This window comes from Rana temporaria, chromosome 11 (genome assembly GCF_905171775.1).
Source record: "Rana temporaria chromosome 11, aRanTem1.1, whole genome shotgun sequence".
Taxonomy (NCBI): Eukaryota; Metazoa; Chordata; class Amphibia; order Anura; family Ranidae; genus Rana; species Rana temporaria.
In genome coordinates, this window is record NC_053499.1 from 19,109,164 (window position 1) to 19,132,759 (window position 23,596).

At 46.9% G+C, this 23,596-nt stretch overlaps 1 protein-coding gene across 1 annotated transcript in view; it reads left to right on the forward strand.

Moving 5' to 3' along the window:
* ABTB2 (ankyrin repeat and BTB domain containing 2) overlaps positions 1 to 23,137 on the forward strand; it is a 143,255-nt gene extending 120,118 nt beyond the window's left edge. Inside the window, exons 10-17 of the mRNA XM_040328097.1 lie at positions 1,853 to 2,079; positions 8,899 to 9,077; positions 10,218 to 10,323; positions 10,405 to 10,507; positions 12,633 to 12,720; positions 20,119 to 20,187; positions 21,038 to 21,151; positions 22,507 to 23,137. Of these exons, the coding sequence (XP_040184031.1) occupies positions 1,853 to 2,079; positions 8,899 to 9,077; positions 10,218 to 10,323; positions 10,405 to 10,507; positions 12,633 to 12,720; positions 20,119 to 20,187; positions 21,038 to 21,151; positions 22,507 to 22,704 (1,084 nt within the window). The 3' untranslated portion in view covers positions 22,705 to 23,137. The remainder of the gene's footprint in view (positions 1 to 1,852; positions 2,080 to 8,898; positions 9,078 to 10,217; positions 10,324 to 10,404; positions 10,508 to 12,632; positions 12,721 to 20,118; positions 20,188 to 21,037; positions 21,152 to 22,506) is intronic.
* Positions 23,138 to 23,596: the final 459 nt, after the last annotated feature.

Below are 23,596 nucleotides of genomic sequence, written 5' to 3' on the forward strand. Positions count from 1 at the left end.
TTACACAGGAGACAGTTAACCTAGCATGTTTTTGGCGTATTGGAGCAAACCCACACAAGCACAGGGAGAACATGCAAACTCCATGCAGACATTATCATGGTTGGGATCCCAACCAATGACCCTACTGCTGCCAGGCAGACGAGCTAACCACTAAAGCCACTATGCCATATTGTTGCTTCAGCACCCAAGTGTTCCAGAAAATAATCGGTAACTGGAGACACTGTCTCTGATCTGAGCTTTCAGGACTTTAAAGCCTTGTACACACGACCGGTTTTCCCGGCAGGAAAACTGCCAGGAGAGCATTTGGCCGGGAATCCCGGCCGTGTGTATGCTCTAGGGTTGTCCCAATACCAATACTAGTATCGGTATCGGGACCGATACTAAGCCTTTGCGCAAGTACTTGTACTCGCACAAATGCTCCCGATGCCTTAGCCGATACCTGGCGGAGTGGAGGGTTGACAGGGAGTGCAGAATTCAGGGCAGCCAGAGCCTTCATATTCCGTGTTGCCGTCAGAGACGCCCATCTTAGTACACCCTGCACTCGGCCACAGTATGCCAGCAGCGGACATCTTGTTACACCCAGCCAATATAGTTTGGGTGTAACAAGATGGCCGCTGCCGCTGTTATGCGGCGGAGTGCAAGGAGTACCAAGATGGGCGTTGCAGGCAGCCTCCCCCATCAGTGCCCGCCAGCCATCAGTGCCACCTGCCAGTGCCTCACCAGCCATCAGTGCCCGCCAGCCACCAGTGCCACCTGCCAGTGCCAGCCAGCCGTCAGTGCCCGCCAGCCACCAGTGCCACCTGCCAGTGCCAGCCAGCCGTCAGTGCCATGTGCCAGTCAGTCATCTATCAGTGCTGCATATCAGTGCCACCTAATCCTATTAGTGCTGCAGATCAGTGCCACCTAATCTGTATTGTGGTTTGAGAAACTGTCACATGACATTTAAAAAAAAGTATTGGTATCGGCGAGTACTTGAAAAAAGTGGTATCGGGACAACCCTAGTATGCTCCCTAGCAGTTTTACCGTCAGGAAAACAAATGGGAATCCCGACGGGAAAATAGAGAACCCTGCTCTCTATTTTCTCGTCTGGTTTCCCGGCAGCGTGTTTCCTGCCGAGAAAACCGGTCGTCTGTATGCGGTGAAAAACCGTGCATGCTCAATAACACTTTGACGCATGCGCGGTAGCATACAAGGTTAGTGTGGGGTGTAGCAAGATGGCGGCGACGGCATCGAATATGACGAGATGCCGGCTCGTCGTAGTCGATGACGTCACGGCGTTCTTGCCATTCAAAAGAACGGCGGTTCTTTTGAGTGGGCGTCTGTATGCACGGCTTTGCAAGGCAACCTTGCCAGGAATCCCGTCAGGAAAACCAACGTTTTTTTTTCCTGGTGGGATTCCCAGCCGTGTGTACAGGGCTTTAGAATAAATTTGTTCATACAAAGTCTCACCATAATCATTATAATATGACTACAATCTTTGTCCAATCAACTTCAGATCTACCATTCCTATGTAATATGAGGACCTACCTAAACTATTCGATCAATTTGTATCCAATCAGGCAGACCCTTGCATTGCATACTTGTTGGTAGATCCAAAGAAGATTGTACATTTGGACTGTAATGTTTGTAGTGATCTTAAAAATCAGAATCGGACGTGCTCTGATAGTTTGCAACTAGCTGGTGGCTAAGGAAATACTCCAGCTCCTAGTTAGAACAGGGTCCCACATTATACTCAGTACCCTGCTGAGCTTTAGCTTCCATAGGCTCCTGCACATATCTTTCTTTTTTATTATGTTCTTCTATTTTGGTGGTAGAGATCAGACCGCATTCACTCTCTTCTTCTTCCTTCTAGGAATGTCCTGCGAAAACTGCTGACTCAGCCCCAACTCTGTACGGGAGATGTCCTCTCCCTGGAGGAGATCCTGGCGGAGGGGGTGGAGAGTGACACCTCCAGTATCGGCAGCTCAGATCGGGGTCCTATCCGGCTCTGTAAGACCAGAATGAAGGCGCTGCAGGAGGCTACGTACTACAGCGCAGAACATGGCTATCTGGACATCACTATGGAGCTGCGCGGCCTCGGTAAGATCCTGCCAGACAGCGATCCACAACTTCTCTCCATTAATGTTTGTGTGACATTCATACAGAGACTTTTAGGTAGATTCACAAAGAGTTAGGCCGGCTTATCAGTAGATAAGCCGACCTAACTCAGAATCTACGCCGACTTATGTTTAAACGTATGCTCAAACAGAGATACGCTTAAACATATCTAAGATACGACGGCTAGCGCCGTCCTATCTTAGATTGCAATATTTTGGATGGCCGCTAGGTGGTGCTTCCATTGCGGTCGGCGTAGAATATGTAAATGAGGAGATACGCCGATTCACGAACGTACGCCCGGCCGACGTAGTACTTTCTTTATCGTACATCACGGGACACAGAGCGGCATTCATTACTATATGGGTTATATGGAGTACCTTCAGGTGTAGACACTGGCAATCTCAAACAGGAAATGCCCCTCCCTATATAACCCCCTCCCATAGGAGGAGTACCTCAGTTTTTACGCCAGTGTCTTAGGTGTTAGTCATGGTTTAGCTTGCCTCCGCATCCTTGGGATTAGGTGAGCTACCGGTTCTGTCCAAAAAAGCCTCAGCGCTAAAGTGGTCAGTAACCGGACCCCAAACCCTTGGGGTATAGCCCATAATGCTTTTCTTTTTAGAGAGCTGGACCCTGGGCCCAGAACTTAGAAACCTTTGGGTACCTAAAGTTTTCTGTTGCCAGGGTGCTATATGGGCCCAGGACAGTGGATCCTTCATAGGAACCCAGGGCCTGAAGGTCTAGACATCCCCACGGAGATGGGGGAAGATTGGGCCTCTTGATGGCAAAGTCCTGCGGCATGGAGCAGGTAAGTGAGGGGAAAACTTGCGGAACTTGGTTCTTAGCAGGTTTTTTTCTGGGGGGTCACAGGGGACATGCCTAAAGTTATGCACTGCATCTGGCAAACTAGTCACATATCATAAAGATAGGATGGCTCTCTATGTATTATTCCTCATAAGATGTGACCTCCCTTGTAGTGTTGGAAAAGCATTGAGTGGGGCCTGTGTTATATAAAAATATATGTGTGTGTCAGAGAGCTTTGCTTACCTGCAGGCCTCCAGGCGATGCTCCATTCAGTCTTCCTCCTCAGAGCCTGCAAGCAGGCAAAACGCTGACCTCCTCGTGTGTTCCAGGCTGCAGTCATCTAGGGGAGAGGAAGCATTTTTTTTATCCCCCAAACAGGTGTTTGGACAATTAACTTTTATAGTTCCAAATACCAATAGGTAGCAGGTGTACCTCGGTATTGTACCATGGTATGCCGCTGTTTTCCCTACAGGGAGCCTTGGGGCCATCGGGATCTGGGGCTGGAGCTGACGCGGGTCAGTCCAACCCTAAGATGGTCACGGAGGAGGTATTACTCACCTCTTTAAAAGAGATGCAGAAAAGCATGGGAAAAATGATATCCGCAGCTATGCGGGGCAGTAAGCGGAATAGATCTCCGTCGCCCGAGCGCGGACCCTCAGAAGAGGAGGTCCTTTCCTCAGGGGAATTGGACGACCTCTTGGACACGGACCAAGTAGGTTCAGGGATCGAAGACCCGGATACAGAGGAGTCTGGGGCAGTCTCCCTGAGGGAGAGCTGGTGGATTCAAGGATTGTCGGACTTGGTCCATAGGACATTCAACTTGCCAGTACCAGATCTCCAGGTATCGACGGTTTCAGCTTTGGGCTCACTGAGGGCGCCTCAAAGCAATGCTGTGTTTCCGATCCATCCTCTATTAGAGGGAATTTTGTTCCAAGATTGGAACAAGCCAGATAAGATCTTCTTACCACCTAAAAGGTTCTCTGTCCTATATCCTATGGAAGAAAATTTTTCCAAAAGATGGGCTACTCCTGCAGTGGACGCAGCCATCTCATGTGTTAACAAATCGTTAACATGCCCTGTAGAAAACATACAGGTGTTCAAGGATCCAGTTGATAAGCGCTTGGAAGCACTACTTAAGAACTCCTTCACTACTGCAGGGGCAGTAGTACAGCCAGCTGTGGCTGCGATTGGGGTCGCTCAAGCATTATCGGATCAATTTAAGCAGATGCTTAAACTTATTCCGGCCCAGCAGGCAGAAAAATTTTCGGATGTCCCTAAGGCCATATGTTTTACGGTAGACGCAATCAAGGATTCTATCCAGCAAGCGTCACGTTTATCGTTATCCCTTATCCATATGAGAAGACTCTTATGGTTAAAAAGCTGGGAGGCTGAGCCCCCATGCAAGAAGCTCCTGGTAGGGTTCCCCTTCCATGGAGGACGACTCTTCGGAGAAGACCTAGATAAATACATTCAGACCATTTCAAACGGCAAGAGTACTCTCTTGCCAACTAAGAAGAAGGTTCAGGGACCTGCGTTTAAACGACAGTATTCCCCTGGGCAGGGGCCCTCTAATGCCAAGCAGTATCGACGGCCTCCTGCAAAAGCAAACTTCGGCTTCAACAGCAGATCACAAGGACAGGCTGTTAGAGGCAAAAGGCAGTGGTTTCGCAAACCAGCAAAACCAGCCCCCAAGCCAACCTTATGAAGGGGCGCCCCCACCCACGAAGGTGGGGGGAAGGCTGCGACTCTTTTCAGAGATTTGGGAAGCCAGCATTCCCGACGAGTGGGTACGGTCTTCCGTGGCCACAGGCTACAAATTAGATTTCCTAAGGTTTCCTCCTCCTCATTTCCAGAAGTCGAGGATTCCAAACGATCCGGAAAAGGGAGCCGCATTAAGATCGGCATTAGATCATCTACTTTCCCAGGAAGTAATAGCAGAGGTACCAGTCCTGGAACAGGGGCTGGGTTTCTACTCCAACCTATTCATCATCCCAAAATCCAATGGAGATGTCAGGCCAATTTTGGACCTAAAGATGGTAAATGCATATCTAAAGATCCGCTCATTTCGGATGGAATCCGTGCGGTCAGCAGCTGCCACACTCCAGAAGGACGACTTCATGGCGTCCATAGACATAAAGGATGCCTACCTTCATGTTCCAATTTATCAGCCACATCAAAGATATCTACGCTTCATGGTGGCTTCGCGTCACTTCCAATTCGTGGCGCTTCCCTTCGGGTTGGCTACGGCCCCCCGGGTGTTCACGAAGGTCCTAGCTCCAATCCTAGCCAAACTAAGGATCCAAGGGGTCACGATCCTAGCATACCTGGACGACCTCCTAGTCATAGATCACTCGTCTCCCGGCTTGGAGCGAGCAGTGGCCCTCACGGTCCAATACCTCGAGAGGTCCGGCTGGGTCCTAAATCGAGAAAAGTCAGCTTTCCAGCCCACAAAGCAGTTGGAATATCTCGGCATGAGATTAGACACAGAACAACAAGGAGTGTTCCTACCTCTGAGGAAGGTAAAAGCCATCAAGGAATTAATCCTACTGGTTCTAAGCAAGAAAGAACCGACTATTCGCCTATGTATGAGGTTACTAGGCAAGATGGTGGCCACATTCGAGGCGGTACCATACGCCCAGAGCCACACTCGCATCCTACAGGCAGCCATCCTGTCAGCATGGAGCAGAAGGCCACAGGCCTTGGATATCCCGTTGCCGCTCTCATCAAGAGTCCGACAAAGTCTGTGTTGGTGGTTAGACCCTCAGAATCTACTGAAGGGGAGGTCTTTCAGCCCAGTGGCTTGGAAGATAGTGACCACAGACGCCAGCCTGACGGGCTGGGGAGCAATTTTGGATGGTTGCACTCGCCAAGGTACTTGGGCAAAGCCAGAGAAGCAGTTGCCCATCAACATCTTGGAGCTCAGAGCTGCTCGACTAGCCCTCAGGGCTTGGACGTCAAAATTGCAGGGGTTCCCGGTGAGAATTCAATCAGACAATGCCACGGCCGTGGCACACATAAATCACCAAGGGGGAACCAGGAGTCAAGCCGCTCAGAGAGAGGTGAGCTTGATTCTTCTATGGGCAGAGGCTCATGTGCCCTGCATATCGGCAATATTCATTCCAGGAGTGGACAACTTTCAGGCGGACTTCTTAAGCCGCCAGACTCTATGGCCGGGGGAATGGTCTCTGCATCCACTAGTCTTTCAAGCACTCTGCCAAAGATGGGGAGTGCCGGACGTGGATATCATGGCATCGAGACTCAACAAGAAACTAGACAGGTTCATGTCCCGCTCAAGGGATCCGATGGCCTGCGGAACCGATGCGTTGGTTTGCCCTTGGCATCAGTTCAAACTTCTTTATGCGTTTCCCCCGCTCCAGTTACTACCCCGCCTGCTGCGCAGGATCCGGGTGGAGCACATACCAGTCATCCTGGTAGCTCCAGCATGGCCCAGAAGGGCATGGTACTCACTAATCTTAAGGATGGTAGTGGGAGACCCTTGGACTCTTCCTCTACGGCCAGACCTGCTATCGCAAGGTCCGATCCTCCACCCTGCCTTACGGCATCTAAATTTGACGGCCTGGAAGCTGAATCCCTGATTCTCAGGGGTAGAGGTCTGTCTCAGAAAGTAATCTCTACCCTAATCAGAGCCAGGAAACCGGTCTCTAGGGTGATTTATTACAGGGTCTGGAAGGCCTATGTAGGCTGGTGTGAGTCCAAGCAATGGCTTTCTCGCAAATTTACCATCGATAGAGTATTAAGTTTTCTCCAGCTAGGAGTGGATAAAGGATTGGCATTAAGCACAATCAAAGGACAGATTTCTGCTCTGTCAGTGTGGTTTCAGCGGCCGCTGGCCACCCACTCGCTGGTTAAGACCTTCCTTCAAGGGGTCTTACGTATTAGACCTCCAGTTAAATCCCCGCTTTGTCCGTGGGATTTAAATCTTGTTCTGTCAAGTTTACAGAAACAACCGTTTGAGCCGTTGGCTGATATTCCTTTGGTTCTACTGACAAGGAAGTTAGTATTTTTGGTTGCCATAGTTTCCGCAAGAAGAGTTTCGGAGCTGGCAGCCTTATCCTGTAAGGAACCATATCTTGTTTTTCATAAGGACAGGGTCGTTCTCCGCCCTCATCCTTCCTTCCTTCCGAAGGTCATATCCAGTTTTCATTTGAACCAGGATTTGGTATTACCATCCTTCTTCCCTAAACCTACTTCCAGAAAGGAAGGGTTGCTGCATACCTTGGATATTGTCAGGGCCATGAAGGCCTATCTTAAAGCTACAAAGAAGATCCGGAAGACAGATGTGCTGTTCATTCTACCGGATGGGCCCAAGAAGGGGCAGGCAGCTGCAAAGTCCACCATTTCTAGGTGGATTAAGCAATTAATCACTCAGGCCTACGGCTTGAAAGGGTTGCCTCCTCCAGTATCATTAAAGGCTCATTCTACTAGAGCCATGGGCGCCTCCTGGACAGCACACCACCAGATCTCTATGGCTCAAGTTTGCAAGGCGGCAACCTGGTCTTCTGTCCACACGTTTACAAAATTCTACAGTTGGACGTAAGAAGGAATACTGATACTGCCTTCGGGCAGGCAGTGCTGCAGGCTGCAGTTTGAGACCCTCGGATTCCGGGGGCTCCTCTTGTTCGAGTTAAATTTAAAAATTTTATTTTTCTCAACTAAGTTGGATTTATTATGATTTGAGTATATCTCTAAATTAAATCCTTTTGTCTTGGAGATGTTCTCCCTCCCCTCATTGTAAGCATTGCTTTGGGACATCCCATATAGTAATGAATGCCGCTCTGTGTCCCGTGATGTACGAGAAAGAAAAAGAGATTTTTAATACAGCTTACCTGTAAAATCTTTTTCTTGGAGTACATCACGGGACACAGAGCTCCCACCCCTCTTTTTTGAGGACCATTTTGGGAGGCATACTGCTTGCTACAAAACTGAGGTACTCCTCCTATGGGAGGGGGTTATATAGGGAGGGGCATTTCCTGTTTGAGATTGCCAGTGTCTACACCTGAAGGTACTCCATATAACCCATATAGTAATGAATGCCGCTCTGTGTCCCGTGATGTACTCCAAGAAAAAGATTTTACAGGTAAGCTGTATTAAAAATCTCTTTTTTACGCCGTTTACGTAAGAGATAGGCCGCGTAAAGTTAGAGCTATGCCCTAGTTGGAATAGTAATGTCAAGTATGGCCGCCGTTCCTGCGTCTAAATTCGAAATTTTTACGTCGTTTGCGTAAGTCGTCCGTGAATCGGGATTTACGTTGTTTACCTCCACGTCTAAATCAATAGGCCCGTACGGCGTACTTAGCCGCAATGCACACTGGGAAATGTAGGCGCCCGGCGCATGCGCAGTTAAAAAGAAACGTGAAAAACGTAAGGTCAAGCTCCATTAACATAAAACACGCCCCCCTCAAACACATTTGAATTAGGCGCCCTTACGCCGGCCGATTTAGGCTACGCCGCCGTAACTTAGCAGGTAAGTACATTGTGAATCATGTACTTGCCTAGCTAACTTACGGCGGCGTAGCCTAAACACACTAAGCTACGCCGCCGTAACTGTAGGCACTTCTCTCTGAATCTACCTATTTAACTATATTTTTAAACTCTTTCCTTTGCAAATGAACATTTAAAACAGGGTGCACCCATGACACAGGATTTTTTGGGGTCTATTTATTAAAAACCTTTACAAACATTTGCACAGCAGCAACAAAATTGCCATATTTTGTCTAATACGTTTATTTTCTATGATGATCAGCACCATCTAGTGGCAATAATGTGTCATTTTTTCCCGATTTGGTTATTTCAGGAAAATAAAAAGTGCATTATAGCCACTAGACAGAACTTACAATTATAAGAAGTCATATTAGACTAAATACATTAATATTTTAAAAGCGGCTGTACAAACCTTTGTCACATTCATGCAATGACAGTATGGCTTTTTGTTTCAAAGTTTTTAGAAGATGACCTCCAATATTCCTTTATGTATTCTAGGGGTGCCATGGAAGCTGCATGTATGGATCGAGTCCCTGCGGACCTCTTTCAACTACTCACACCGATCCATTATGGAGAATCTGCTGCAAGAGTTCACCAGCATACGGGAGGAGGATTATAACGAGGAGCTCATTAACGAGGGCCTCCCTCTTCTATTCACCATATTCAAGACCACTAAGGTGAGAATCGTTCATATCCTGAGCCTCATGGGGAGGTACCTGTTCAGGGGCCCACAGAATGCAGTACGTAGGGATGAGCTCCGGCGTGTGCGCACAGTCCATGTGCAGAGCCCGCCAGGAAGTCGGCACCGCGCTGCGCTAATCACAGGCAGGGAGACATTTCTCGATCTCTGCAGCCACGCATCGGAACAATGTCTCGGGTGCCTGTGATTAGCGCAGTGCCGACCCCCTGGCGGGCGCTGCACGTGGAGTGTGCGAACACGCCGGAGCTCATCCTTGGCGGTACGTTACCAGGACTCAAAATCGTTCTTTTCACCATTTTATTGTAAAAACATCAGGGGGCAGATCCACAAAAGGATTACGCCGGCGTATCTACTGATAATTTCAAATTTCCCGCGTCGTATCTTTGTTTTGTATCCACAAAACAAGATACGACGGCATCTGGGATCGATCCGACAGGCGTACATCTTAGTACGCTGTCGGATCTAAGCTGCAATTTTTCGGCGGCCGCTAGGTGGCGTTCCCGTCAAAATCCGCGTTGAGTATGCAAATTAGCTAGTAAGGGCGATCCACGAACGTACGTCCGGCCGGCGCATTTTTTTAAGTCGTTTTCGTTCCGGCTTTTTCCGGCGTATAGTTAAAGGTGCTCTATGGTGGCGTACCCAATGTTAAGTATGGCCGTCGTTCCCGGGTACAATTTTGAATTTTTTTACGTTGTTTGCGTAAGTCGTTCGCGAATAGGAATTTGCGTAGAATGACGTCACCGTCGTAAGCATTGGCTTGTTCCGGTTAAATTTCGAGCATGCGCACTGGGATACCCCCAGGGACGACGCATGCGCAGTTAAAAAAAAAACATCGTTTACGTCGGGTCACGACATATTTACATAAAACACGCCCACATTACATCCATTTGAATTCCGCGCCCTTACGCCGCAAGAGATACACTACGCTGCCGTAACTTACGGCGCAAATTCGTTGAGGATTCTAAAACAAAAAAAAGTAAGTTACAGCGGCGGAAGCTCTGCTTATTGGAGTCTCTAAGATGCATAAGAAAAAAAAAATGGAATATCAGTATTAGTTGTAATTTACTGATAAAATAAGTACATTGTAACACAACGCATTTTTCTGTCTGTTCTGCAGAGTGACGCCGTGTCGCAGCAAGTGGCCGCCATCTTTGCTCATAGTTATGGAGACAGCCCAATTCCCAAGATTCCTGATATACACAGGGCCCTTCCCGCTCGGCTTGGTGAGAACTGCAAGTCCTGCTAATAAAGATGTATGTGCTTCTAGTATGGGGGTATCTGACTAATAGTATGTTGTCTGACAGATCCCCACTTCCTGAACAACAAGGAGATGGCGGACATCACATTCCTGGTGGAAGGAAAACTCTTCTATGCTCATAAGGTCCTCCTGGTCACGGCCTCCAACAGGTAATGTAGTGTAGCTGTAGTGGTATAGTTCCACATACATACATCCAGCAACTTCCAGTAATAGTAATGAGGGTGGAGAAGACTTTTGGCTCTCCTTGTAGTCCTCCCTACAATGTATTTCCATGTCGGGTGGCACTCTTATTCCAGAGCTTTATGTGACCCATTGTGCAGAGCAGAGAGTCTGAGATAAAATGGTTAGTGACATTAGGGGGCCTCTCTTTTTGTCCTAGTGACTGTTATTATCTAGAGCAGTGGTCTCCAAATGATGGCCCTTTGCTTGCCTTTATCGGGCCTTTGAGGCACCACTGACACCAACAATGGGGCACTGCTCCTCCTACTGACACCAACGATGGGCACTTCTCCTACTGACACCAACGATGGGCACTTCTCCTACTGACACCAACGATGGGCACTTCTCCTACTGACACCAACGATGGGCACTTCTCCTACTGACACCAACGATGGGCACTTCTCCTACTGACACCAACGATGGGCACTTCTCCTACTGACACCAACGATGGGCACTTCTCCTACTGACACCAACGATGGGCACTTCTCCTACTGACACCAACGATGGGCACTTCTCCTGCTGACACCAACGATGGGCACTTCTCCTGCTGACACCAACAATGGGCACTTCTCCTGCTGACACCAACAATGGGCACTTCTCCTACTGACACCAACAATGGGCACTTCTCCTACTGACACCAACAATGGGCACTTCTCCTACTGACACCAACAATGGGCACTTCTCCCACTGACACCAACAATGGACACTGCTCCCACTGACACCAACAATGGAGCACTAAACCTCTCACTGACTTTGACAATAGGAAACTATTCGGCTACTTTCACACTGTGGTGGTGGGGGCGTCGGCGGTAAAGCGCTGCTATTTTTAGCGTCTCTTTACTATTGTTTTTGCGTCACTATTTGGCCGCTAGCGGGGCGCTTTTAACCCCACCACTACCGTCCGAAAAAGGGTTTAAACAATGGGCTACTGCTCCTCCCACTGACACCAACAATGGGGCATTGCTCCTCTCACTGACACCAACAATTTGGCATTGCTCCCCCCACTGACACCAACAATGGGGCACTGCTCCTTCCACTGACACCAGCAATGGGGCACTAGACCTCCCACTGACACCAACGATTGGGCATAAATCCTCCCACTGACACCAACGATGAAGTACGTCGCTTTTGTGGGGGTATTTGGCCGCTAGCGGGGCACTTTTACCCCTGCTAGCAGGCAAAAAAGGGTTAAAACCGCTGGCGCTGCCCATTGATTTCAATGGGCAGGGGCGCTCTAGGAGCGGTGTATACACCACAACTACAGCGCCTCAAAGATGCATTTAGCCTGCAAATCGCCTCAGTGTGAAAGTAGTCTAAATTCCACTGACACCAACGATGAGGCATAGTTCTTTCCACTGACAACAAAAATGGGGCATTATTCCTCCAACTGACACCAACTATTTCTCCCCCCTAATACCAAAGATATTGTTTACTCATTAAACCGCCCTTTCTTTTGAAAGTTTGTGTCGGCCGGGCGTGCGTTTGTGAATTTCCGTATCGGCATACACGCCCCTAGCGGTCAGCGTAAAAATGCAGTTACGATCCGACGGCGCAAGAGACTTACGCCTGTTGGATCTAAGGGAAATCTATGCGTAACTGATTCTAAGAATCGGGCGCATAGATACGACGGCGTATCTGGAGGTACGCCGTCGTATCTCGGTTGTGAATCTGGCCCAGGGTCTCTTTAAGAGGTTTGATGCAGAGCAGACATGGACACAGCCCGCTGTTCTCTATGGGGCGGTAGGATGGAAACGGATCACCTGTCTGTTTCCATCCGCACCTTCCCATTGAAAGCAGTGGAAAAAAAATCTTATTGAACCTGAAAGCAGTAGAAAATGCTGTAAAATTGCTGCAAAAAAAACTGCGGTACGTTTTTGGGGGTGGTTTTTGAGTCACATATCCTTTGAAAACTGCACCGCAAACTTGGCAAAACCGCATATGCGTTTTTGCGATGGATCGGTGTGTAAGTGATTTGAATTTACGCCTACATTAATTGGTCTTATTTGTTTTCAAATCGGATAAGATCCTCAATGTATATTATTTTTTTATTTTTAGGTTTAAATCTTTGCTGAATTCTCTAATCGATGGAGAGGATTCTTGCCCCACAATTGAAATCACAGATGTTAAGTACAGCATTTTCCAGGTATGTCCACTTCCTGCATAGAGAATTCCTGAACATTCCCCATTGGGTGAAAGGGAATCTTTAAAAAGCCTGTGTGAATATAACGAATGTTGAAGTTGGAGGATATAACTGCCAGCCTTATTATAATATCAACTTTGTCAGCAAGTTTAGAGCTACACTGAAGGATAAGTCCATCTTTATGGTAAATGTTTCATGTTAAACCCATGTGTAGAGTGTAACATGAAAAATGGTCACAAACCACGTCCTTCATTCCAGGATCTGTGAAGGAAAACACTACAAGTCCCATCTGCCACCACAGCAATGGTACTGTGGTTTTCAATGGAGCACAAGCGCTGTGACATGATCACACTTGTAGTCCATTATATACTTTCTTCACTGAAGGTCTGTATCCCTGGGTGGGCCTATGGCTGGAGGAATAGTCTGCAGGAGTCAAAGTACTGCACGGATTGCAGTTGCACAGCTTTGTAGACTTCAATGCAAAATAAATATATCAATAAATTCATTTAAATAGAAAAAATATATATATTTATAAAAAATTTAAAAAAATTAAATATGTGTGTGTGTGTGTATGTGTGTGTATGTATATATATATATATATATATATATATATATATATATATATATATATATATATATTATAATTAGTATCGGTCCATTTATTTATTTTGCAAAACATGGAGGTAAAGCTGGAGTTTGTGTCCCAATTTTTACATAGTTACATTGATCCGGCTTGGACCATTGTAAGTGTGTATGTGCCATACCTGTGGGATCCCCATGAAATCTAAAAATCACTGTAGTATATAATGGGCATCGCTACTCCAGTGATCTCCGCTAGCCAGGGCTGTCTTAATAGCATCATGGGCCCCTGGGCAAAGCCATGCTCTGGGGCCCCTACAATGATGACAGTGCGGGTAAACAGACATCAAGTAGGTAGGAGGCAGACTGCCTCCACAGTGTATCACTCTCAGTGCCATCATGGGGCCCCCAATTACGGGGCAGCATGGGCTCAAGGTACAGCTGCTTTGGGGAAAGTGCAGGGCCCCCCATGCAGCTAGGGCCCCTGGGCAGTAGGGTTGCCCACTCATCCCTTTAAAACAGAACACATATTAATTACACAGGTTCTGTGGCTGATTAAGGAGGTAATTAAACTCACTTGGTGCCTTTCCTGCATTAAATTAGCCTCGGAACCTGTGTAATTCATATGTGTTCTGTTTTAAAGGGATGAGTTGGCAACCCTACTGGGCAGTGCCCAGGTGTGCCCTCTCATTAAGACAGCCCTGGCGCTAACTTCCGGGTCTCATGCCAAACAGTTGTCCTGCTGCCCTGTGAGCATAGGAGGTCACTTGTTTGGCCCAGAAACCCTTTAGGGTACACTTTGCATTATCTCAGTGAATGTGAAGCGTTCTCTTATTGGACAAAGTGGAGAGGCGGGTGGTAACATTATGATCTCAACCCTGTCCAATCAGAGAACATTTATTGAGAAAATGCAAAGTGCTATCTGATTGAACAAAGTGGAGAGGTGGGGTTGTGACGACATGATCGCCACCTTGTCCAATCAGACAACACTTATTTCTAAAATGGAAAGTGCTCTCTGAATGGTGCCCATGCCAAGCAAGCAACCTCCTGTGTGCAGTAAGAAGCAGGGCAGCTGGTTGGCACGAGACCTGGAAGCTAGTGGAGATTACTGGAGTAGTGGTGTCTAATGTTTTTAGGCTTTCCATTATTTTGCACAGGTGATTTGATCAGTTTCACTGCCTTAGTAATTACCACGGCCGTTCCATCTGAGGGAAATCCTGAAAACATGACCTATTGAGGACTGGAGTTGAGAAACCGTGTTCTAGAGCAGTGGTCATCAACCCTGTCCTCAGGCCAGGTTTGCAAGCTAACTGAAATACATCACAGCTGATATCATTTGCTGCTCAGTGTTTGCAGTATTCTAGTCTGCATCTCCCCAAGGTAATACATAAAACCTGGCCTGTTAGTGGGCCCTGAGGACAGGCTTGATGACCACTATTCAAAAAGGATCCCACCAGGGGCGGACTGACAACTCATGGGGCCCCCGGGCAATGGGAGATTATGGGGCCCCCAGGCAATAGATTATGGGGCCACACAGACACACACATACAGTATACATACACAGTATACATACACACAGAATACACATACACACACTGAAAAGGAACTGGACAGGTGGGGCAGCTATAATCTTGGCATTTTTAGACCAAAAGGATGCCGGTAAGGGACATTTCAGGGACAGATGTAAAAAAACACAGATTTTTACATACTGTCCCTGGTTTTACTGAGGCTGGCAACCCTGATGGGGCCTCCTAGTGGCATGGGGCCCTCAGGCAGTGCCCAAGTGCTATAATGGTCAGTCCACCCCTGGATCCCACAGGTATGGCACATACATACATTGGTCCAAGCTGATCCAATATAATTATGTAATTATTGCCATATCAAAACTTCAGCTTTAAAAATCACTGTAGTATATAGTGGGCATCGCTACTCGAGCCAGCTTCTGGGTCTCGTGCCAAGCAGCTGTCCTGCTGCACTGTGAGCATAGGAGGTCGCTTGTTTGGCCTGGACACCCTTTAGGGTACACTTTACATTATCTCAGTGAATACAAAGTGTTCTCTGATTGTACAAAGTGGAGAGGCCGGGTGGTAACATTATGATCTCCACCTTGTCCAATCAGAGAACATTCATTGAGAAAATAGAAAGTGCTCTCTGAATGGTATACATGTCAAGCAAGCAACCTCCTGTTTGCAGTAAGCGTTCTCTGATTGGACGAAGTAGAGAGACAAGGTAGTGACATCATAATTTCCACCCTGTCCAATCAGAGAACATTCATTGAGAAAATGCAAAGTGCTATTTAATTGGACAAAGTGGAGAGGTGGGGTTATGACATCATGATCGCCACCTTGTCCAATCAGAGAAGATTCATTTAGAAAAGTGCTCTCTGAATGGTGCACATGCCAAGCAAGCAACCTCCTGCAGTAAGCGTTCTCTGATTGGATGAAATAGAGAGACAGGGTGGTGACGTCATAGTTTCCACCTTGTACAATCAGAGAACATTCATTGAGAAAATGCAGTGTTCTCTGAATGTTGCCCATGCCAAGTAAGCGATCTCCTGTGTGCAGTAAGAAGCAGGGCAGCTGGTTGGCACAGGACCTGGAAGCTTGTGGAGATCACTGGAGTATCTGGGGCAGATCCACAAAAGAATTTCGCCGGCGTATCTATTGATAATTTTTTTTTTACGCATTTGTTTACGTCGTTTGCGTTCAGCCTTTTCCGGCGTATAGTTTAAGCTACTGTTATGAGGCGTACGCAATGTTAAGCATGGCCGTCGTTCCCGTGTAGAAATTTGAAATGTTTACGTCGTTTGCGTAAGTCGTTCGCGAATAGGGATTTGCGTAGAATGACGTCACCGTCGGAAGCATTGGCTTGTTCCGGGTTAATTTTGAGAATGCGCACTGGGATACCCCCACGGACGGCGCATGCGCAGTTAAAAAAAAACGTTGTTTACGTCGGGTCACGACGTATTTACATAAAACACGCCCCCATCACAGAGATTTGAATGCCGCGCCATTACGCCGCCAAAGATGCACTACGCCGCCGTAACTTACGGCGCAAATTCTTTGAGGTAAGTTACGGCGGCGTAGTGTATCTTAGATAAGCTACGCCCGGCGTAATAATGCGCCGTTGTACGTGGATCTACCCCTCTGTGTCTAATACAGTGATTTTTCCGCTTCCAGGGTATCCCACAGGCATGGCTCATACATACTTACATTGGTCCAAGCTGATCCAATATTATTATGCAATTATTGCCATATTTAACCTTCATCTTTAACCTAAAAAAAAAAAAAAATCAAGTTGCTTAGGGTTGGTTCAGTTCATCTTCCCCCATCCACAACTGAAAGTCAAGGATGGATGCTGCCAGGTTGGCACACCAAGATCTCTGAAGGTCTGTTGTCAGAGATTGTGCAATGTCTCTGCTCTGCCCATTCGCCGTGGTTGGCATGAGAGGGATTCTCTTTCTTGGCTGGGTCTCCACTTTGCCTGGCATCAGCTAGATATCAGTTTTGGGTGGAAGTGTTCTCCTTTCGCTGTTCTAGTAGAGTATTCTATACTGGCAGATACATGCGTGTGGAAATATTCAGAGACATGAGGACCCCCCCAGCACATCCAGGTTTGTCGCTTTCCAAGAAATCGGAAAATTCCGCAGCAAACATCCTGTTGGTTCTCCCAGAGCCAGAGAAGAGTCTTCCCAGGCCGATGTCTTGGCTCCGGGATTGATGGGGAACACAGGTGTTCTCTCTGCCATGGAGTTATCAGTAATGGGCTCGCTCCGCACTCTTCTGCTGCCTCCAGTCCATTCACTTTTCCAGATGGAGTGGCCCCGGGGACGCAGTAATAATTATCAGGCGAGATCCCCCTTCCAGGTCTCAGGCTTTGTTTTCCATTGAATACAGATGAACAGGAAAAGCTAAAGCACAGGACAGGGGGATCTGGAGAAGAGATTCTGCTGAGAGAATGTTATAAACATTATGGGCCAGATTCACATAGAAATACGTTGCGCTGCGGCGGCGTAACGTATCCCATGATTCACAAAGCACTTACCTGTAAACTTGCGGCGGCGTAGTGTAAATCCGCCCGGCGCAAGCCCGTCTAATTCAAATGGGGCGGGGACCACGAACGTACTGCACATGCTCCGTCCCTAAAATTTCCCACTCGCCACCTAGCGGCCGGCCTAGAATTGCAGCCTAAGATCCGACGGTGTAAGTCACTTACACCTGTCGGATCTTAGGGCTATCTATGCGTAACCTGATTCTATGAATCAGGCGCATAGATACGAAAATCGTATCTCAGAGATACGACGGTGTATCAGGAGATACGCCGTCGTATCTCTTTTGTGAATCTGGCCCTATGTACCCGGGGACATGAGCTACAGATCTGTCCTCTGCAAAACATAAACCGACTCAATGGTCAGATCACCGCCACTAAACCAACAGCTACAGGATCATACACAGGAACAAAGATTACCCGTCCATAGATGTGGTGACTGCATTCATCTTCTTTTATGTTTGCTTTATTTTCACCCAGTGATCCTGTCAGTAACACACTCCTGTCCGAGGGTGACAACACTCACTGTACTGTATTTATGCAGGAACAGCGTTGTCACCATAGGACAGGAAGTGTTACACAAAACTCCTCCCACTCTCCTCTTCATCATAACATAGCAGGCAGAGAGCAAAGGAAGGTAGCGGGTCAAAAAGTTTCTTCTGTGATCAACGCAGTTTATTTATTTTATTATGTTTTTTTAAAACTGGATTTTTTTTTTTTTTTACTTTTAATGGTATACAGGTGTTACAGGGGGCCAAATGACACGGCACAAGCACTGTGCTGTATAAAATGCTTTAGGGAACAGGATCTTTTCTTTCTTGGTTAACAAACTCTTTAAGGTTTGACATGTTGGGTATCTATTTACTTGGTGCAACCTCGTCTTTTATATTTTAGCAAAAAATTGGGTCATTTACTGCAAAAGTGTGCCCTAAAATTCACTTAAAGCGGATGTCCGCTGGAAAAAAAAAATATTAAAAGCCAGCAGCTACAAATACTGCAGCTGCTGACTTTTAATATTAGGACACTTACCTGTCCTGGAGTCCAGCACCGTCCGCAGCAGAGAATGAGCGATCGCTCGTCACTCTGCTGCTCCCCCGTCCATCCACGCTGAGGGAACCAGGAAGTGAAGTGCTCCGGCTTCACTGCCCGGTTCCCTACGGCGCATTCGCGAGTTGCGCTGCGCCTGCTGATTGGCTCCCGCTGTGTACTGGGAGCCGAGTGTTCCCAGCACACAACGGGGGGGGGGAAGGTGACGTAATGCCCGCAGTCTGCCCAAGACTGTGTGGCCGGAAGTGGGTGCAAATACCTGTCTTTAGACAGGTTTCTGCACCCCCCTCCCCCCTGAAAGGTGTCAAATGTGACACCGGAGGGGGGAGGGTTCCGATCAGCGGGAGTTCCACTTTAGGGTGGAGCTCCACTTTAAGTGACATTTTTTTTTTACTGACATTTTGCATTTACTGGACCTTTTGCGGTAATATCGTGTGTTTTTTTATTCTCTGGAGTGTCTGCTTTCAAAAAATATATGTTTTGGGGCTTTTATGTAATCTTCAGGCCTAAATTTATATATTTTTTTTAAACGTATGCAAAAATGGCTCTAGCAGCAAAACCTTCCCCCCTTTAAACATAGTTAGTCTGGATAAAAAGACAAAAAGTCCATCTAGTTCACCCAATAGAAAGGGGGGTGGGGGGGGGGGGACACAATCCTATGTATACAGTCCTATATTTACATAGTAGATGAGGTTAAAAAAAGACACAAGTCCAACCTATGTGTGTCAGTATTACATTGTATATCCCTGTATGTTGTGGTCGTTCAAGGTGCTTATCTAATAGTTATTTAAACTATCGATGCTCCCCGCTGAGAACACCGCCTGTGGAAGGGAATTCCACATTCTTACCGCTCTTACTGTAAAGAACCCTCAACGAAGTTTAAGGTTAAACCTCTTTTCTTCTACATTTCATCCAGAGGAAGGCAAAAAAAAAACCCAAGCAAAGCATGATCAAATTTGCTACAGCAGGGGAAAAAAATCCTTCCTGATCCCCCGAGAGGCAATCGGATATACCCTGGATCAACTTTACCTATAAATGATGGTACCCAGAACTCTATCCAAAACTTAAAAAAAATAAAATGGGTTTTACCTAGAGATACACTTTAATATTTGCCTTTTCTGAAGGCTTTAGCCAGTTAATTGGACACTGCAGGAACCTCCTGTCTGCTCCAGACTCGGCAGTCCACACTGATACAGGGCACCAAATAAAGGGCACCTCGGTGACGCCCAGCACTCACAGTATGTCTTCAGTCTTCCAGGTTGAGGGATCCTGGACATCTTTCAAAACAGAAGACTGAGGACATCTTGTGGCCAGCAGTGGGTATTGATGTATTGTGGCAATATGGGTGTTACACATAGATTATGGCAGGGAGGTCTCTCTGCTGGAGTATCCATGGCATATAAATGGAGCCTGGTGGGCCAAGTCAGTCCATGGATTCTTATAGTAATTACACTGAGGATGGACTAGCCAAATAAGAAACGATAGGTCCTTCAACATCTAACAAGGGACCACCATTGGTGTAGAGACCAATACTGGATACCAGGGGTGGCTGCCCTGGGCACTGCAGTATCAAGTGAGGTGGAGGGAAGGATTTTTGCTGACACGTAATGCTCATACATTTTTTTGGATTGGGGGAGGAGGCGTAGTTTGGCATGTTGATCTTGTCCCAGCACTGCTGGATGCTGTACATTTTGAAGGATAACTAACTGTCCTTTTTTCCTCCTGTAGATGATCATGCAGTATTTATACTTTGGTGGTACAGAATCCATACAAGTGCCAATGTCCGCTGTTCTGGAGGTAAGAAGATTGTTGGATGTATTTATAGGCTCATGACTTTACTTCTTTCCAGCACCCCCAGTACACTTTATTAGCTAGATTCAGGTAGGGCGGCGCATCTTTCAGGCGGCGTAGCGTATCGTATTTACGCTACGCCGCCGTAAGTCAGAGAGGCACTTGCCTCGTAAGTTACGACGGCGTAACGTAAATGGGGCCGGCGTAAGCGTGCCTAATTCAAATGAGGATGACATTTACATCATTTATGTAAATGATTGGTGACCCGACGTGATTGACGTTGTTTTTTTACGAACGGCGCATGCGCCATCCGTGTACATATCCCAGTGTGCATTGCTCCAAAGTACGCCGCAAGGACGTATTGGTTTTGACGTGAACGTAAATCACGTCCAGCCCCATTCACGGACGACTTACGCAAACGACGTAAAAATTTCAAATTTCGACGCGGGAACGACGGCCATACTTAACATTGACTAGGCCAGCTATTTGTTCAACTAACTTTACGCCGGAAAAAGCCTTACGTAAACGACATAAAAAAAATGCGCCGGGCGCATGTACGTTTCTGAATCGGTGTATCTAGTCATTTGCATATTCTACGCCGAACCCAACGGAAGCACCACCTCTATATTTATTATAGAGGTGGCGTTATTATATATATATATATATATATAAAAAAGAGAAGCTGGAATGCATAGGTAGAATTCTTTAGGAAAGTGAACCAACCCACCTGCTACTTGTTGTGAGAGTGCTGCGTATGGTTTATTGTAGAACAGATATACTCTAAACTTGGCTTTACTTCCATAGTCTGTCATTTCAACGCTGTGGGTTACATTTGTATTGTGTGGTGTCATTTCAGCTCCTGTCCGCAGCGAGTCATTTTCAGCTGGATGCTCTGCAGCGGCACTGTGAGATCTTGTGCTCCCAGAACATCGACACCGACAACTGCGTCAGCATTTATAAATACGCCAAGGTGAGACAATCGTGGATAAAGCTTAAACAATATGTAAACCCAACATTTCATATTCCCGATATACCATGTACTTGCATGAGAAAGTCTTCCTGTTCTCTTTGTATTGCTTCCTTTATGCGAAATCCCTGGTGATCCTGTCACTATGCTTTCCTATTTAGAAAAAAAAAAAAAAAACTGACCACACCAAGCACGAGAGCACACACCATGTCAGTTCTCTAGCTGTGCTGGGAACTCAGCCTGCTTTCCTCAAGTATTCTGACAAGCGCTGGTGCTGGCTGTCAGAATAAGATATCCATCAGGGAAAAAAAAAATCGAGCTGGGCCGAGCATCGCCCACCCATTTTTATTCTATGAACAAATACAAAGCTTCCTCTGATTGGCTGAGGCAAAGATCCTAATGTTCCTTTGCCTGCCTTTCCTCAGCCAATCAGAGGAAGCTTTGTATTCATTTATACAATGCTGGGGGCAACACTAAAATGACTCCCATTAAATGTACTTCTTTTTTTCTCCAGAATAACAAAAGGTAGGAACTTTGCAGTAAAATATTTAACTCCCTGCAATGTACATAACTCACCCAGAGGGGAATGTGTTTTTTTTCTTAAAGCGGTAGTTCCCCCTCCAAAAATCTCCAAAAATTTACCCTTAGATTGATGCTCATTTTGTCTAGGGGAATCGGGTAGTTGTTTTAAAATCGAAGCAGTACTTACCGTTGTAGAGAGCGATCTTCTCCGCCGCTTCCGGGTATGGTCTTCGGGAGTGGGCGTTCCTTCTTGATTGACAGGCTTCCGACGGTCACATCTATCGCGTCACGAGTAGCCGAACGTCGGTACGGCTCTATACGGCGCCTGCGCACCGACGTTCGGCTACTTTCGGAAAATCGTGACACGATGGATGCGACCGTCGGAAGCCTGTCTGAAGACTGTCAATCAAGAAGGAACGCCCATACCCGGAAGCGGCGGAGAAGATCGCTCTCTACAACGGTAAGTACAGCGTCGATTTTAAAACAACTAGCCGATTCCCCTAGACAAAATGAGCATCAATCTAAGGGTAAAAATGTTTTGGAGGGGGAACTACCGCTTTAACAAAAGTGGAATTACGCTTTAAGTCGCTGGTTCTCAACTCCAGTCCTCAGGACCCACTAACAGGCCAGGTTTGCAAGATAACTGAAACACATCACAGGTGATATCATTTGCTGCTCAGTGATTGCAGTATTCTAGTCTTCATCTCCCCCCAGGTAATACTTAAAATCTGGCCTGTTAGTGGGTCCTAAAGACAGGAGTTGAGTATCACTGCTTTAAGTCAATGTTGTATGTTTGGGTTGTATCAGGAGGCCATAACCAGTGTTCTCTCCTTCAGGTCCACAATGCCGGTGAACTGGCGCTGTTCTGCGAAGGATACTTCCTACAAAACATGAGGACGCTGCTGGAGCAGGAACCCTTCAAGCAAATTATCTGTGGCCGGAACAGCAAAGTGCAGGGATTGGACATTCTGATGGACTTGAAACATACACTGACCAATAGGATCAAAGACATTTACATATCTTGTCGGGTGTGAAAGTCATGGGGGGGAAGTCCAAGTCATGTTGGTCCTTATAATGGGGCCATTGCGGGTGTCAAGCTGGAACTTGGGGGGGGCTACACAGCCAAGAATGAGGCCGATGTAAAGCAATCTGGAGCTGTATGTTGATGTAGATAGGCAGTGCACATATATATATATTTGTATAAAGCTGTTCCCCCCCCAGGGTCAGGGCTCTGCACCATGTGCGTTGCAAACTATTACAGCCAAAATCTCCCAGGAGTGATTGTACAGAAACATGGAAGCATCTTTTGTATTTGTTTGGGCATCGGGCATTTCTGTTTTTTATTATTGTAAAGAAAGTTGCACATATAGCAGAGCCCCTGGGGGGAGGTACTTATGGGGGGGGGGAGAGAGAGTTGTGTGCTCAGCCAATTATAGAAGCTCCAAACATATTCCAGTGAGGTATGTACAATGAGTTCACAGGTCATTGTATGGTGTGTGTGTGTGTGTGTGTGTGTTGGACAACCCATGAATCCGGAACCCCCCCCCCCCCCCTGGAAACTGGGAGGACGTGTCTGTAACTGCACCATGCCTTTGGTCTAGGACTCAGGGATCTTCAAAATACGGCCCTCCAGCTGTTGCAGAACTACAAGTCCCATGAGGCATTGTAAAACTCTGACATTCCCAGACATGACTAGGCATGATGGGAATTGTAGTTCCTGAACAACTGGAGGGCCAAAGTTTGAGGACCCCTGGTCTATGGAGTGAAGTGGGTGTACATACCTTGAAGAGAGAACACACAAGGTTTACCTATAGCTGGGTCTACAGTGTCATGTTTTGGAGGTTAAAGTATAAATTTAAACAAAAATGTAATATATTCGTTAAGCAGCCCTTTAGATAGGGTGACGGCATTTGTTTTCATTTTTAA